The sequence below is a fragment of the Colletotrichum tamarilloi genome (assembly GCF_030869305.1).
Source record: "Colletotrichum tamarilloi strain Tom-12 chromosome Unknown Scaffold_6.1, whole genome shotgun sequence".
Lineage (NCBI taxonomy): Eukaryota > Fungi > Ascomycota > Sordariomycetes > Glomerellales > Glomerellaceae > Colletotrichum > Colletotrichum tamarilloi.
The window spans coordinates 1,256,066-1,273,291 of NW_026849389.1; the positions used below are offsets into that span (position 1 = coordinate 1,256,066).

General features: G+C 29.3%; 1 protein-coding gene across 1 annotated transcript; it reads left to right on the forward strand.

Moving 5' to 3' along the window:
* Positions 1 to 1,577: 1,577 nt before the first annotated feature.
* CTAM01_02936 (ferric reductase like transmembrane component) lies at positions 1,578 to 3,554 on the forward strand (the record flags this gene model as incomplete). The annotated part of the gene is made up of 1 exon (XM_060518974.1): positions 1,578 to 3,554. The coding sequence occupies one exon, from the start codon at positions 1,578 to 1,580 to the stop codon at positions 3,552 to 3,554; it is 1,977 nt and encodes a 658-aa protein (XP_060386777.1).
* Positions 3,555 to 17,226: the final 13,672 nt, after the last annotated feature.

Genomic DNA, 17,226 nt, shown 5'->3' on the forward strand with positions numbered 1-17,226 from the left:
GTCTTTGACAACGATACTTGCTGAAGACAATCAACGCAACCCCTTCAAGGGAATCTTGAGTGAAATGGTTTGAGTTTTCTCTTGAGTTGCACAATAAGATATCTCGGGTGTTACCCATTATGTCCATAACGCTTTCGGCGTTCAGTTGTCAACTTGACCGTCATTGCAAAAGCCACCCGACCCGAGGGCGGGTCTCCCGTTTTCCAGGTTCCGCTGAAATCATCTCGGGTGAGCGTTCAGCCTGTTGGGCCAGCCCTAGAACATACCTTATTGAGGTTTGCCCGCCCTGCTGGGAACAACAACTCAATGCCAAAAGAGGCAATGGCTTGGACAAGCTGGAGATGATCCTTCACAGCATCAAGAGATATTGGTGAGATGACTGGTGGTAGTTCGGGATGAGGGGAAACATGGCAGGAAGAACCTTGACGGTCCCGAGAGCCGCGCCGCTCCTGCAGCCCGGCCCCACACGCCACGGTGGATCTCGTAGTTAGGTTCCCACGTGAGACCCCGGCTCGGATCCACTTTCTAACAGAAACTTGCTCAAAGATGCTCAACTTGCTCACTCCTCTTCTACCACACGATCATAGTTTCCGTGTTTTGCAACATCTTCACAGCACTGTCGCTGACTTTCACCCGGCTTATGTTGCCCATTTTGTTCATAGAATACTACCTCACTGAGCATTTGATCCCTCGATTCTCCTAGTCCACATGGCCATTCTGCCACTTTCTAAAGAGTCCTTTCGCTATGGGTCTCCAGAAGTTCACAGTTCCGGCTCATTCCCCGCTAATGTGCTCCAGAAACCAAACCAAGAACCCTTGTTCCTTTTGCGAATAGCAGATCTCCAACCTGGCCAGCCCCTCCCATCGCCCTCCAGAACTGGGGAGTAATTATTGCCTTGGCCAGACTCAGCGCAGCCATTCTTGATGACACAGAAACTTGCTCAAAAAGCAACTGTATAAGCAGGTTTCAATATGGGGATTCTCTTTAAGAGTGACACCAGTGGCCCCGTTGCCCTCCTTCCGGCTCCAAACATCGCGGAGCCGCCCCAAACCCGGAAACATTACCAAGACCCCTAGATTAACTAGCCACCTTCGCAGACCCCATAACCCGCCATAAAGACGTCCCGGAAACCTTCTCAAATCCCGCCCGGTCCCGTTTCTTCTTCTCGAATGATGATACTACCGGTACACTCCATCCTCCGTGCCACACCATCCTCCCCTTAAGAGTCTCTGCCTCGCTGGCTGCCGTTTATCTACATCTGCTCTCATCATCTACCATACAGTCCCCCGACTTCTTTTTACGTTGTCCTTCACATTATCCTCGGTCCATATCGCAAGATCTAGTATTCTTTGCTCCCGGGAAGCTCATGACCTTGATGTTGTACTGAGACCGGCACTACAACGGCACTTATAATTACATCCACCATCTCGACCACATGCGCACACGCATCTCTTTCAAAGTAGATTACCACCAGAAAACCGAAGTATCAAGACGGCGCTGAGCGCTGTCGAAAGATACAAGCCGACCCTCGGTCAACTCTCACATCTGGTCTTCTCACAGCACCTCCAAGAACACCATGGATTCTCAACTCAAATCTCAAGTGGCGGCCCGCCACATCCAGAACTTGAGCGATGCCACCACGATAGAGCCTCACTGGGGCTACGTGGATCGGGCCCTTCCATGTACCAACGACGCCGGGTCCTGCGCCTATCTGGATGTTGTCTACGCCTCTCATGATTTAGGCATGCTATACGTTGGTATTTTGTGGGCGGTTATTGGCGCCATCTTATTGTTATGGGCCGTTGGTCGACGGTCATTGCCGTCTCTCTCCGAGGAGGATGTCCTTCGAGCTGCTCTCCTCGAGGATACAAGAGCAAGCAAGAGCTTTCTCAACCGCCTTCGTCAGACTGCCTCGTCCGCAATCAATCGATACCTCCTCCCCGACTGCGTCCGTCCCATCTTCGGTAGGACAACCCGCCTGCAGGTACTGGTCTTGGCCGTTTTGTCCGGTTATCTCTTGATCTTCTCCTTTGTTGGTATCATCTACAACACATGGATCACCCCCGTCAAGAAGATGCCAGGCGTCTACAATACTAGAGTCAGTCTCGGTCCCTGGTCTGATCGTATTGGAACACTTGCCTACGCCCTTACACCTTTGTCTGTCCTCTTCTCGACACGAGAGTCAATCCTCTCCCTTCTCACCGGCATCCCCTATCAGAACTTCAACTTTCTTCACCGCTGGGTTGGCTACATTATCGTTGTCCAGTCCAGTTTGCATACCATCGGCTGGCTGGTGATTGAGGTCCGTCTATATCAGCCTCAGCCCACGGTAGCCAACGAATGGATCTCCCAGCTCTACATGATATGGGGCTGCATTGCCTTGTTCTTCCTCATGGCCCTATATATCCTCAGCTTGCCCCCGGTCATTCGTCTGACCGGCTACGAATTCTTCCGCAAGTCGCACTACGTGCTTGCCATGTTATACATTGGTGCTTGCATTGGTCACTGGAAGAACCTGGAGTGTTTCATGATTCCAGCTCTTGTCATCTGGTTCATGGACCGCTTCGCCCGTGGTGTAAGAACTGCGCTGATGCATCACAACTTCATTGAGGGTAAGGGCATGGGCTTCTCTGCTGCGCAGGCGGCTATGACAGTATTCCCCGATTCAGAGAATGGCGACGTTGTCCGACTCGACTTCAGTCACCCCCATGATGCCTGGAAGATTGGTCAGCACTTCTACTTGTGCTTCAGCGAGAGTAGCATCTGGCAATCACATCCCTTCACGCCTCTCAACGCCCCTGTTACTGTGAACGGAAAAACGACACATTCCTACATTTTCCGCGCAAAGGGTGGTGAGACGAAGAAGGTTGCTCAGATTGCTGCACGCAAGCTCGCTGCCGGTCCTGTTGAGAAGACTAACGCCGGCCCAACTACTCCAGTTATCTTGACTGGACCTTACGGCGACCCAATTCTGAGAAATGTCACCTCAGACGTCAACATTCTGTGCGTTGCGGGTGGTACCGGCATCACCTACGTTCTCCCTGTTTTGATGAGTCTGAAGAAGCACTCTGGGGCATCTCGAAAGCTCGAATTGGTCTGGGTTGTGAGACATACAAACGACGTAGCTTGGGTGCAACCCGAGCTTGATGCTTTGGAAGCTGAGCAAGGCCCGAAGGTGGTGGTTCGCATCTTTGCCACACGCGACTCCGGCAATGCCTCCTCTCGCTCCGGAGATTCCGGGGACATCTCGGAGTCGGAATCTTCGTCTGATGCTGGTAATAGTTCGGGTGAGAAGCAAGTGCAGGTGTCAGCTCGGGCGATAGACCAGGTCGGCGTCAACAACACCCACCGCCATCCCGAACTGGCGACAGTTGTCCGAGAATTTGTCGACGCCACTGTCGATGGGCGAACGGCGGTGTTTGCAAGTGGCCCTGGCGGACTGATGTCCGACATGCGACAGGCGGTGGCCCAGTGCAACTCGGTGGGCAAGGTATGGAGTGGCGAAGAGCGGTATAACGTATCACTCATCCATGACGAGCGTATGGAGCGATAATCACAATAGGGCAGCCCGACGTGGGGCCAGTGTGGTGGTCGATCTTGATTTGAAATGCATTTGAAGCCTTATGAGTTACTATATACCCTAGACGAGCTATCTCTCGTCTTTTACTCAAATGAATCAACTTCTATCGTAAACCGGCACATTCAGATATCAGTGAAATATTTAGCAAAGGGTATATGTGCCGCACGTTTGCCAGTGTGGCATCAAGCCGGTTAATAGGCATAAGACTCAATAAGCACTTATCAAATTCCGTGATCAGGACCTAGGAGGAGCTGGAAGGAGTTAAACATAGGTCTCTAGTTCCTTTCGAGCAATAACCAGGGGCAATAGACTATAGGAGCGACTCTACGAAGTACTTAATAAATACCTTAAGACGATAAATGGTTTAAAATATTCTACTAAGTATAGGATAGTATTTATTTATATTTTTTATTTTTAATAATTACTTAGGTAGTTTTTAATATTAAATATATAGTATTAATATCCCCCCGATAGAGCAATCTACTAGGGCTATACTATATATTACGTATTAAAAAAAACTAAGTATAGTACGCTCTATACTTAATTACTAATTAAAACTCCTAACCTTTTATTACTTATTTATAGGGCGAGCTTTACTTATTTTAATATATATAAGACTTCTTAATACTAACTTATATAAGTAGCTAGGTCTAATATAATCTCTTTTTTAATATAAATATTATTATTATCTAAGGGGTTTTATAAGAGCTATTTAAAATACTAGCTTATTATTTTAACCCTATATACCTCTAGCTTATTTATTATAATTATTATAATTAATTTAATATTAATATAACGTATATAATAAGTGAGTAAAATAGATAAGTAAGTAAAATACGAAATCGTAACTATAACGTAAATATAATTAAAAAGTACTACTAATAGTTTTATATTAATTTAAACTACTTGGTATCCTCTTCTTTAGATATTTCTTTAGTAATTTAATATATTTATATATTATAACTAGTATTTTTATAAATATTATATTATTATTAACCCGTCTTAGTCCTTAGCTAACGACTATTATTTTAATACGTTTTTTTTTTAATTTAAGTTGTTACTTCTCTTTATAACTAAAAGTCTTCTTTATTAATTATTATAAAACTTCTTTTTTATTTAAAACGTATTTTCTTAGCCCTCTTACGTTAGCTAAATAAGTTATTTTCTTTTTAAAAAATCTAGTTCTCTAACTTTAATAAAATAATTTTATATATAAATCCTTATACTCTTTTTAATAAATACTTAATAACTTCGATAATCGAAGTTAAGGAGCTATTTTAATAATAAGTAATTCGATTTTTAATAAATTATAACTATAATAATACTTTTATTAAGTTATTTAATATTTAAAAAGTCTAGGTTAGGGGTATTATTAAAAAGGATCCTAGAGATATTAGAGTATATAAATTTATATTTAGCTTAAATAGTATACTCTTTATACTTAAAAATATAAGCCCAGCTCCTCTAAATCCTCCCTAAATATTTTTTTTTATAATTGCTTTTATAAATACTTTATAAAACGTAAAAAAAAAGTCCTCTTTTATAATATAAATATTACTTTATTATATTTTTTTCTTAATTTTTTAGCTATATACTATTTTTAAAAGCTTAAAATATTTAATATCTAAGGGCTATAGTAAATAAAATAAATAAGCTAGTATATAAAAAGTACCGATATTATTTTCTTTATAATATAACTTAAAATCTATAGAGTAATAATTTTTATATTCGTTAATAATAAAGAGGTAATATTAACTTTTTATACGTAGTTTTATATACCATTTAAAATATTTTACCTAATCTAAGCCTCTCTTATTTATTATTTATCCGTTTTTAAATATTATAATAACCTAATTATATAATAAACCGGATTCTATATACTAAGTAAAGAGGTAATATTTACTTATAATAATACTATATAGTAAGATACTATAGCTTAATAAGCTAATAGCTTAGATAATTATAACCTATTTACGATTACTAAGCTATATTATTTTTATATTTAAATACCTTTTTATACTTATAATAACTATTTTAAATATAATTTAATTTATTATAAAGTTAGTTTTATTAAAATTATAAATATCAGATTTTATAATATTATATTTTATAATTATATTTATTACGAAGTAAAACTATGCGTTTATTATATCTAAATCTTTATATTAAGCCCTTTTATAGTTATACTTATAAAAAAATCGCATCCGGAGCTATAATTAGTATTTAATAAAGTTAAAAACCTAGCGCTTTTTAATAAGGGGTGCGTTATAATTAGCGAGTAGTTAATTAGTTATATTTTTTATATTACTAATATAAGAAGGAAACGATTAGGAATTTAAATTAAAAATATACTTAACTAGCTTCTCTTTTTTAAGTAATATTAAATTCTATAAGTTAGAGGTAGTATTATAACGTAATTATATTCCCTTAAATCTATAGATAAGTATAACGTAACTAACTAAATAGATCTTAGCTATAGCCCGAGCGCTTAAATAAGGGTTATTTTAAATAGCCTAGAGAGTAAACTAAACCTAAAACTCTTTACTTAGGCATATTATAATATATTATAAAAAAAAAGTACCCGGTTACGTTAGAGTATTATAGTAATAAGAGTTTTGCTATTAGGGCAGTACCGTTTAGCTATTAGGGTAGTAATCTACTTTTTTAGCTAATTAGAGCGTCTAGATTATTAGAGTTTTTTTATTAACCCGCGCGTCCCGTATTAGTTATAATTAATATAATTACTCTATACTCTATTTAAGTACTTAAACTACTTTTACTTACTTATATAAAGTAATATAATTTAAAAATTATTTTAGTTTTTATTATAATAATTAAGAGATCTTATCAAATTTTAATTTTTTTTAAAATTATTAAAACTATTTTTAACTACGGCCTCTTATTAATTAATTAACTAAGTTAGAGATTTCCTAATATTATAAATATTAGTAATTACTTAATATAATATTTATATTATCTTATTAATATTAAAACGTCTTTTTTAATTATAATATAATCCTAAATAACCCTTTAGGGTCCGGTCTACCTTATTAAGGGCCATCTTTACTTTTATAAATAAGCTAGTTTATTAAAGTTAATATTAAGTATCTTTATTATATACTTTAATAAAACTTTATAACTAACTATAGCCGGCTATAGCCGTTATTAATTATTAATACTAACTAAACTTAAAATACTAATAATCCTATTATAATATATTTATTACCTTTTTAATAACTAAATACTACTCCTTACTTTTTTTTTATCTTATTTAATAATAATCTCTTTTTAATATTATTATTTAATACGCTTATTTATACTCTTTTTAAGTTCTTAATTATATTATTAAGTCTAAACTTATTTATATTATTTTATTATATTGAAAAGGTATTAATAAAAGCGACGCTTATTATAATATATTTATCTGTTTTTTATAAGTTAATATTATTAATATAATATTTATTAAAGTAGTCTTTTTATATAGTGGTTTTTTTTCCGGCTTTATAAGTATAAAAGATCGACCTTAACGGGATTACGCTTTTAAAAAAAATTATACAATATAGTATACTTTTTAACTATATAATACGCACAATATATCCTAAGTACGCGCTCAACGTAATATAATAATTTCGATATAAAAACCGCTATTTAATTTAAAATAAGTAAGCTACTCTACTACTTACTAACGATAAGCTAAGTAATATACTCACGCGGTAGCGCTAGTTAAAAAGGTCGACGGTAGAGGTCGGCCGTAATAATTAGCTGTAATAGTTAGCTGTAATAGTTAGCTATAATAATTAGAGGCGGCCCTTAACCGCAAAGGTTCTGAACTTTAATAGCGACGTAGAGGTTTTTAAAAAAAGGGCTAAATAGGCCAATATCTACTACTCTTCGTACTAAAGCTCGTAAAAATTCTTTCTATCCTCATCGCTTCTAATATCGCTTAAAACTACTCTCTATTTAAACTAAACAAATTTACTAAACAAATCTACTAAACAAATCTACTAAACAAATCTACTAAACAAATCTACTAAACAAACTTATTAATATACAAACTACTACCTAAATAGCTAGTTAAATAACTAGTTAAGAGGTTAGCTAGTTAAAATACTACCTCGATAAGAACCTACTCTACTCCTAGTATATAATTAGTAATTAGTGGGCTAAAGATGCCCGTTAATAAGTCTACCCCTCTCGGGCTAAGCACCCTCTTTAGCTAGCTCGATATTATAGCTATTATAACTAACATAAGTATGCCTAAGAAGTGGTAAAGTACTTTTTAGGGGTACGGAATTTAGCTAAGTAATATCTTAAGTACCGTAAATAGCTAGGCTAGTACGGATACTAAGATCTAGTATATTAACACTAGCCTAGCTATAATAGTTACGATAAATAGGCCGGAGGTATATAGGGTTAGGGTAATAAGCCGGCGCTTTAGATAGCTCTTACGGGACCCCCCGGGTAATAATAATACCTATATAAAAGAATAGATTATACTAGACCTAGCTGCTTACGTAAGCTAGTATTAGGAGGTCCTGTGCGCGTTAGAGTAGGTAAAGCTTACCTTATAAGCGGGCGGCAGAAGGTTAGGAGCTGTTTTAATTAGTAGTTAGGTATAGAGCGCAATATACTTAGTTTTCCTTAATACGTAATATACGGTACGGCCCCGGCGAATTACTCCGTCGGGGGGGTAGTTTTTTTATAATTTAGGGTCGTTTAGTATAATACTTATAAAATTAAATAACTTCTAGTTATTAAAAAAGCCCTAAAAGTCGACGAGTTATTAATAACGTCTTAGTATTTTAATAAAGTATACTTAAAGTAAATAGCTAAATAGTAATAGTAATAGTAATAATAAGGGAAGCGTTTTCGATTTTAATAAAAGAAACGAAGTAATAAATATATATATATATATACGAGTTAAAGTTAAAAGTATTAAGTAAATATCGTAAAGTTAGTATTATTTTTAACAATAATAATAAGGGTAATTTTAATATTACTATTATAAGCTATTATTACTTAGCGGGCTATAAATTTAGTTAAGTAGGCGGCTTATAAAATAGTAGCGTCGGGTACTTAATATTATTATTAATAATCCGTAGTTATAAACTTTATAAGAAGGAAAGTTAAAAAAGTAGAAAATTTAAAAAAAAAATAGTTTAACGAGATAGTAAGAGTATTTATTAATATTATATATTAATATTATATAAATAATATCGAGAACTGCCCGAGTAGCTAGTAAAAGTAAAAATAAAAAATAAAAAATCCTAAATAATTTTTTATAATAGCTTAGTTACTAATTCGTCCTTTATATTATATTTAAATACTAAATAGTTATAATAAATACCCGCCCTTATTAACCGCGGGGCTAGGTTTATAGTTTTATAAAGCTATTTAGTATAGTTATAAACTTTATAAGAAGGAAAGTTAAAAAGTTAGAAAATTTAAAAAGAAAATAGTCTATCGAGATAGTAAGAGTACTTATTAATATTATATATTAATACTATATAATTAATATTGAGAACTGCCTAAGTAACTAGTAAAGGTAATATAAAAAAAAAAAAAATAAGATCTAGCTATTTATACAAGCTAGTACTAAGAGGTCTTATATATATTAAAATAAATATAGCTCGCCTTTTAAATAATTAGAAACGGGAGAAGGTTAGGAATTTTAATTAGTAATTAAGTATAGAGCGTAATATACTTAGTTTTTTTTAATACGTAATATATAATATAGCCCCGGTAGATTACTCTGTCGGGGGGATTTATAAACTTTATAAAGAAGAAAGTTTAAAAAAAAATAAGTTTAATAAGATAGTATAAGTATTTACTAATACTATATATTAATACTATATAACTAATATTAAAAATAGCTCAAGTAGCTAGTAAAAGTATAATAGTAAAATAAATGTTAAGTTATATTTATTAAGTTAATATAATAACGTTCTAACTTATTTTAAGTCCTTTTTTATAATATTATTTAATATTACTTATAAACCTTATTCTTTAAAAATAGAATAATAATATCTTAATTTATTAATCTATTATATTAATAACTACTCTTATCAATAAAAGCGCAATACTAAGTAATACTTAATTAATTAACTACGTAAAGTAATTAATACCTTTTAAATATATATACCCCCTTTATTAAACGCTATAGTTTAAGATAAAAACTAAGGAGCGTAAATACGTTTTAATATTAATAATTTTTAATAAAGTTGTTATTTATATAAATAATATTCCCCACGATAGAGTAATTTACTAGGGCCGCATTATATATTATATATTAAAGAAAACTAAGTATATTACGCTTTATACTTAATTATTAATTAAAACTCCTAACTTTTTATTACTTTTAATAATTTAAAAAGCGAGCTATACTTATTTTAATATATATAAGACCTCTTAGTACTAGCCTGCGTAAGTAGTTAGATCTTATATTATATACTCCTTTTTATTAAAAATTAAAAAACCCCTTATATATTCCTTTATATTTATAATATAGCCTATATTAAAGGGATTTTTAGTTTTATAAAATATAATTTTTAAACTAATATTAATATATTAAATCTTAATATTTATATTAACTTTATTATTTATAATATTTATATTATTACTTAGTTAAATTCCGTATTATTAAAAAGTATTATATTATTATTTAAGTATATTTACGTTAGTTACGATAGCTAGGGCGTCGAGGGGGCCTAATTTATCGAGCCCTAGAGGGGGGGACTTATTAAGGGGTATTTTTAAAGTCTTAGCCCGCTAGTTACTAACTATATACTAAGAGAGTAAGTTCTTAACAAAGTAGTATTTTAACTAGCTAATCTCTTAATTAGTTATCTAACTAGTTATCTAAGTAGTAGTTTATATATTAATAAATTCGTTTAATAAGTTTATTTAATAAATTTATTTAGTTTAAATAGAGCTTTAAGTAATATTAAAAGTAATAAGGATAAAAAAATCCTTATAAGTTTTAATATAAAGAGTAGCTAGATATTAGCCCTCTTAGCCCTTTTTTTAGAAACCTTTATATTATTATTAAAGTTTAGAACTTCTATAATTAAGGGCCGCTTTTAACTTTTATAACCGACTTTTATTATTAACCTTTTTAGCTAGTACTACTATATAAATAAAGAGGGTAGCTAACTTATCCCGAATTATAAAATAATTTTTATATTAAAATTTTTATATTATATTAAGCGTATACTTAGGGTATATTATATATATTATATAGTTAAAAAATATACCGTATTATATAATTTCTTTTAAAAGCGTAATCCCGTTAAAGTCGATCTTTTGCGCTTATAAAGCCGGAAAAAAACTATTATATATATATATATATATATATATATATATATATATTTTACCTTTACTAGCTACTCGGGCGATTCTTAATATCGTTTATATAATATTAATATATAGTATTAATAAATACTCCTACTATCTCAATAGACTATTTTTTTTTTAGATTTTCTACCTTTTTAACTTTCCCTCCTATAAAGTTCATAACTACGCATTATTAACGGCGATATTAGGCGCCCAGCGCTACTAAAACTATTATATAAAAAGAGTATTAAAGTATTATAAGTATTAATAAGAATACCGAACTCCTTATATTTAACCATAAGGTTAATCTTTTTAACTAGCCCGTAAAATAGCTTTTATTTTTTATTATATAAGCTAATTAACTTAAGTACCTCCGTTATATTATTAATAAGCTCGTATCCCCTATTTAGATTTATAATAAGGGCCTTTTTAATAATATTAAGTAATATAATACTAATTTTAAGTTTATTTAGGACCTATATAATTAAAATAAGGGTACTACCCTCTAAGCCTAAGTTAAGAACTAATTTAAAATACGTATTACTTAGTACTACTTTAAATAAGTACTTATTTTTATAATTAGCTAGCTAAGTAATAATATTAAGTAGTTTTATAAAATAACTAAAAAAATATTAACGTTATATATATTATTATTATAGAGCTTTAGAAAATTATAAAGTAGTTAGACCGTACTTTTTAGATTAATACTATACTTAGTAAGCGTATTAAATATTTAGAAAACGGCTCTATAACTAGTATTTATAATAATAAACGTAATAATAATACTTATTATAAATTAAAATAGTGCCTTATTAAACTCGAGGTATAGGGTAGTTATAAGAATATACTAGCCTTAGTATACTAACCTTTTTATAAATTTAAAATACTTAACGTCCTTATTTTTATTAATAATAATAATAATAACGGCCTAAAGTTCCCTTATTAGCTCTAATATATTATAAAACGCCTTAAGAACGCGAACTTTAGTATTAATAAATACTACTTAAAATATATTATTAATAAAGTTAGTAATATTATAATAAAATTTAATTATTTAATACTAGCCTTTAATAAAATTATTATTATAAACTAGTTATTATATAAGCTTAGGTTAGCTTATATTAGCCTTATTATTATAAATAACGCTAGTTAAAAACTAAATACCCTTTTTATTACCTTTGAAAATATTTATTAAAAATACTTTATTTTTATTAAGCTTATTTATATTAATAAGCTCCTTAAGTCCTAATAAAAACGCTATTTTTATAATAAACTCCCTATTTATTTCTAAAACTAAGCTATTTCTAAGTATTTAAATAAGGATATAACTTTTTAAAAGTATATTAAGTACGTTACTTAGCTTATTAATATAATATAGCCCTTATTAATTAGTAATAGGGCCCCGAAAAGTACTATACTTACTTATACTATTCTTATTAAAAATAAAAAAAGTAGTATTACTAAGTAAACTACCTATAACTAAATTATTAATTATAAAACTATCTTAAAGGCTTTATATTAAAAACTTAAGGATAGTAGTATTTATTTTATTTATAATAAGCCTAGTTATATTTCCTAAGACTATTTTAAAAAGCTAAATACTATTATAATTACTATAAATATTATTAATAAATAATACGCTTTAAATTTAAAAAACTAAGCTCCCTAATATAAAGAACCTCTTAACTAGGGGATAAGTATAAAAAAAAAGAAATTAATAATTTATTTAATAAGCTTATATAATTTTATAATAGGGTAGTTTTTAAAGATCGAGCTTATAATAGTATTTAATAAATATAGAATCCGTTTTAAAGTTTTGTTTAATACGAGAGTTAATAAGTACGGATTTATAAATAACTATCTGCTATTAATCCGTGATTATAAACTTTATAAGAAGGAAAGTTTAAAAAGGTAAAAAATCTAAAAGAAATAGTCTAATAAGATAGTGGGAGTATCTATTAATATATAGTATTAGTAAATACTTATACTATCTTAGTACCCTTTGGGGTCCGGTCCGCCTCATTGGGGGCTAACTTTGCCCTCACGGGTAAGCTAGTCTACTAGGGTTAATACCGAGTTTTTATTACGTAATAAACTTTATAACTAATAATAGCTAGCTATAAATATTAATACTAACTAAACTTAAATTACTAACAATCCCGCTATAATATATTAATCGCCCTCTAAATAACTAAAAACTACCCCCTATTTTTTACTTTTTTTAATAATACTAAATATTTCTTTTTAATCCTTCCTAATTTACTCCTACGTAGCGATTTTAGAATATTAATAATACTTAGAAATTAGTTAGGTATTTTAAAGCTACTATATTATATAAGCTAAGTACTAATTATAATAATAGCTACGTTAATATTTCCGATCTTTAAGTTAATAATATTTAATCCGTATTTCTTAAGATAATCGTACTATAATTTAGGGTCCTTTAGTATAATATTTATAAGATCGAACTTCTAGCCCTTAAGGTATCTCTATAGATTAATAAGTTAATATTTTAGTATTTTAATAGTATATATTTAAGAATAAGTAGATAATTTAATAATAATAGTAATAGTAATAATAATAGGGTAATAGTAATAGAGTAATAGTAATAAATAGCGAGGGAAGTAGCGTTTTTTAATTTTAATAAAAGAAACGACGTAACGAATATATATATATATAAATAAAGTTAAAATAGGGTAGATATTATGAGGTTAATATCGTTCTTAACGACAGTAACGAGGGTATTTTTAATATTACTATTATAAACTATTATTACCTAAAGGGGCCGTAAACTTAGCTAAGTAAGCGGCTTATAAAGTAATAGTATTAGGCGCTTAATATTACTATTAATAATCCGTAGTTATAAACTTTATAAAAAGGAAAGTTAAAAAGGTAAAAAATCTAAAAAAAAATAGTTTATTGAGATAATAGGAGTATTTATTAATACCATATATTAATATTATATAAACGATATCGAGAATCGCCCGAGTAGTTAGTAAAAGTAGAATAAAAAAAAATACTATTTTAGTAAACTATTTTTTTTTAAAAGATTTTCTTTTTTTTTTTTTATCTTTCTTTTTTATAAAGTTCATAACTACGGATCTTATAAATAACTATATAACCCTATTATTATAAGAATTTAATATAGCCCTATTTAGTAAATTATTATACCCTATCCTTATTACTAAATTTAATAATAAATAATTAAAAAACGTTAATATAATATAAAATATTAATTTATATATTAATTATTAAGTCTTTTCAATAATACCCCTATTCTAACTTAATATAAAGTACTACGACCTAATTTTTAAATAGAAGTAGTTTAAGTATTATAAAGTTAACTTTAATATACGTTATAAGTACTTTATATAGCCTAAGGAATCCCCCCAACAGAGCAATTTACCAGGGCCGTACCGTATATTACGTATTAAGGAAAACTAAGCATATTGTGCTCTATACTTAATTATTAATTAAAATAGCTATTAACCTTCTATTACTTATTTAAAAAGCGAGCTATATTTATTTTAATATATATAAAACTTCTTAATACTAGCTTATATAAATAGCTAGATTTTATATTATATACTCTTTTTTATTAAAAATTAGGGGACCCCTTATATATTCTTTTACGTTTATAATATAACCTATTTATTTTTATATTTTACTTTTATTAACTACTTAGGTAGTTTTTAATATTAATTATATAATATTAATATACGGTATTAGTAAATACTTATACTATCTCGGTAGACTATTTTTCTTTTTTTAAATTTGCTTCTTCTTTTTTATTTTTCCCTCTTATAAAATTTATAATTACGGATTATTAATAGTAATATTAAGTACTTAATACTATTACTTTATAAGCCCGCGCACCTAGCTAAGTTAGCTACCCTTCTAAGTATAATAGTTTATAATAGTAGTATTAAAGATACCCTCGTTATTATTATTAAATAATATCGACTTTTATAAGCACAATATTTACTTTTTAACTTTACTTATATATATATATATATTTATTATTTCGTTTTTTTAATTAAAGTTAAAAATATTTCTTCCCTTACTATTTATTATTATTATACTATTACTATTACTATTTAACTATTTACTTTAAGTATATTTTAGTAAAATACTAAGATATTATTAATAACTTATCGACCCTTAGGGCTTTTTTAATAATTAGAAGTTCGATTTTATAAGTATTATATTAGATAACCCCAAGCTATAAAGAGACTGCTTTAATAAATATTATTTTAATAATATTAACTTATAAAAAATAAATATATATATTATAATAAGCGTTACTTTTATAAATACCCTTTTAATATAATAAAATAGTATAAATAAGCTTAGATTTAATAATATAATTAAGAGCTTAAAAAGAGCGTAAATAAGCGTATTAATTAAGAATATTAAAAAGAGGTTATTATTAAATAAGATAAAAAGAAAAAATAAGGGGTAGTATTTAGCTATTAAAAAGGCGATTAATATGTTATAGCGGCGGGGTTATTAGTATTTAGTAACGGCTATAGCTAGCTATAGTTAGTTATAAAGCTTTGTTACGTAATAAAGATATTTGATATTAACCTTAATAGACTAGCTTACTTATAAAGGCGGAGATAGCCCTTAATAAGGCAGACCGGACCTTAAAAGGATAATATAACTTATATAATAGTTTTTTTTCCGGCTTTATAGGCACAAAAGATCGACCTTAACGGGATTACGCTTTTAAAAAAAATTATATAATACGGTACACTTTTTAATTATATAATACGTATAATATATCCTAAGTACGCGCTTAATATAATATAATAATTTCGATACGAAAACCGCTATATAATTTAAAATAAGTAAGCTACCCTATAGCGGTACTAGCTAAAAAAGTTAATAATAAAAGTTAGCTATAATAATTAGCTATAATAGTTAGCTATAATAGTTAGAGGCGGCCCTTAATTATAGAAGTTCTAAATTTTAATAGCAATATAGAGGGTTATAAAAAAGGGCTAAATAGGCTAATATTTATTACTTTTCGTACTAAAGCTTATAAAAATTCTTTCTATCCTTATTACTTTTAATATTACCTAAAGCTACTTTTTATTTAAACTAAATAAATTTACTAAATAAATTTACTAAATAAACTTATTAATATATAAACTACTACTCTATTCTTAGTATATAGTTAGTAATTAGTAAGCTAGAACTTTTTAAAAATACTTATTAATAAGTCTACCCCTCTCGGACTAGGCGCCCTCTTTAGCTAGCTCAATACTATAATTATTATAATTAATATAAATATATTTAAAAAGTAATAAAGTACTTTTTAATAATATAGAATCTAGCTAAGTAATAATATAAACGTTATAAATAACTAGGCTAATACGGATATTAAGATTTAGTATATCGATATTAATTTAAAAATTATATTTTATAGAATTAAAAATCCCTTTAATATAGGCTATATTATAAATATAAGGGAATATATAAGGGGCTCCCTAACTTTTAATAAGAAGGAGTATATAATATAAGATTTAGCTACTTACGCGGGCTAATATTAAGAGGTTTTATATATATTAAAATAAATATAGCTCGCCCTCTAAATAGCTAGAAGCGGGGGAAAGTCGGGAGTTTTAATTAGTAATTAAGTATAGAGCGTAATATACTTAATTTTCCTTAATACGTAATATATAATACGGCCCTAGCGGATTGCTCCGTTAGGGAGATAATATAACTTATATTAAAAGAATTTCTAGCTTTATAGAGCATAATTTCTAAACTAGTATTAATATATTAAATTTTAATATTTATATTAGCCTAGCTATTTATAATATTTATATTATTACCTAGTTAAATTCTATATTATTAAAAAGTATTACGCTACTCTTTAAGTATATTTATATTAGTTATAATAGCTAGGGTATTAAGGGGGCTTAATTTATTAAGCCCTAGAGGGGGGGACTTATTAAGGGGTATTTTTAAAAAGTATTAACCCGCTAGTTACTAACTATATACTAAGAGAGTAGGTTCTTAACGAGGTAGTAGTTTATATATTAATAGGTTCGTTTAATAGGTTTATTTAGTAAATTTATTTAGTTTAAATAGAACTTAGTTATAAGTACTTCTACTTTATCCCTATAGTAAATACTAACTATCCTTAGAGTAGCTTTAAGTAATATTAAAAATAATATAGATAAAAAGAATCTTTACGAGCTCTAGTACGAGTAGTTAAATATTAGCCCTTTTAGCCCTTTTTTTTAAAAACCTCTACGTTATTATTAAAGTTTAAAACCTTTATAGTTAAGGGCCGCCTTTAACT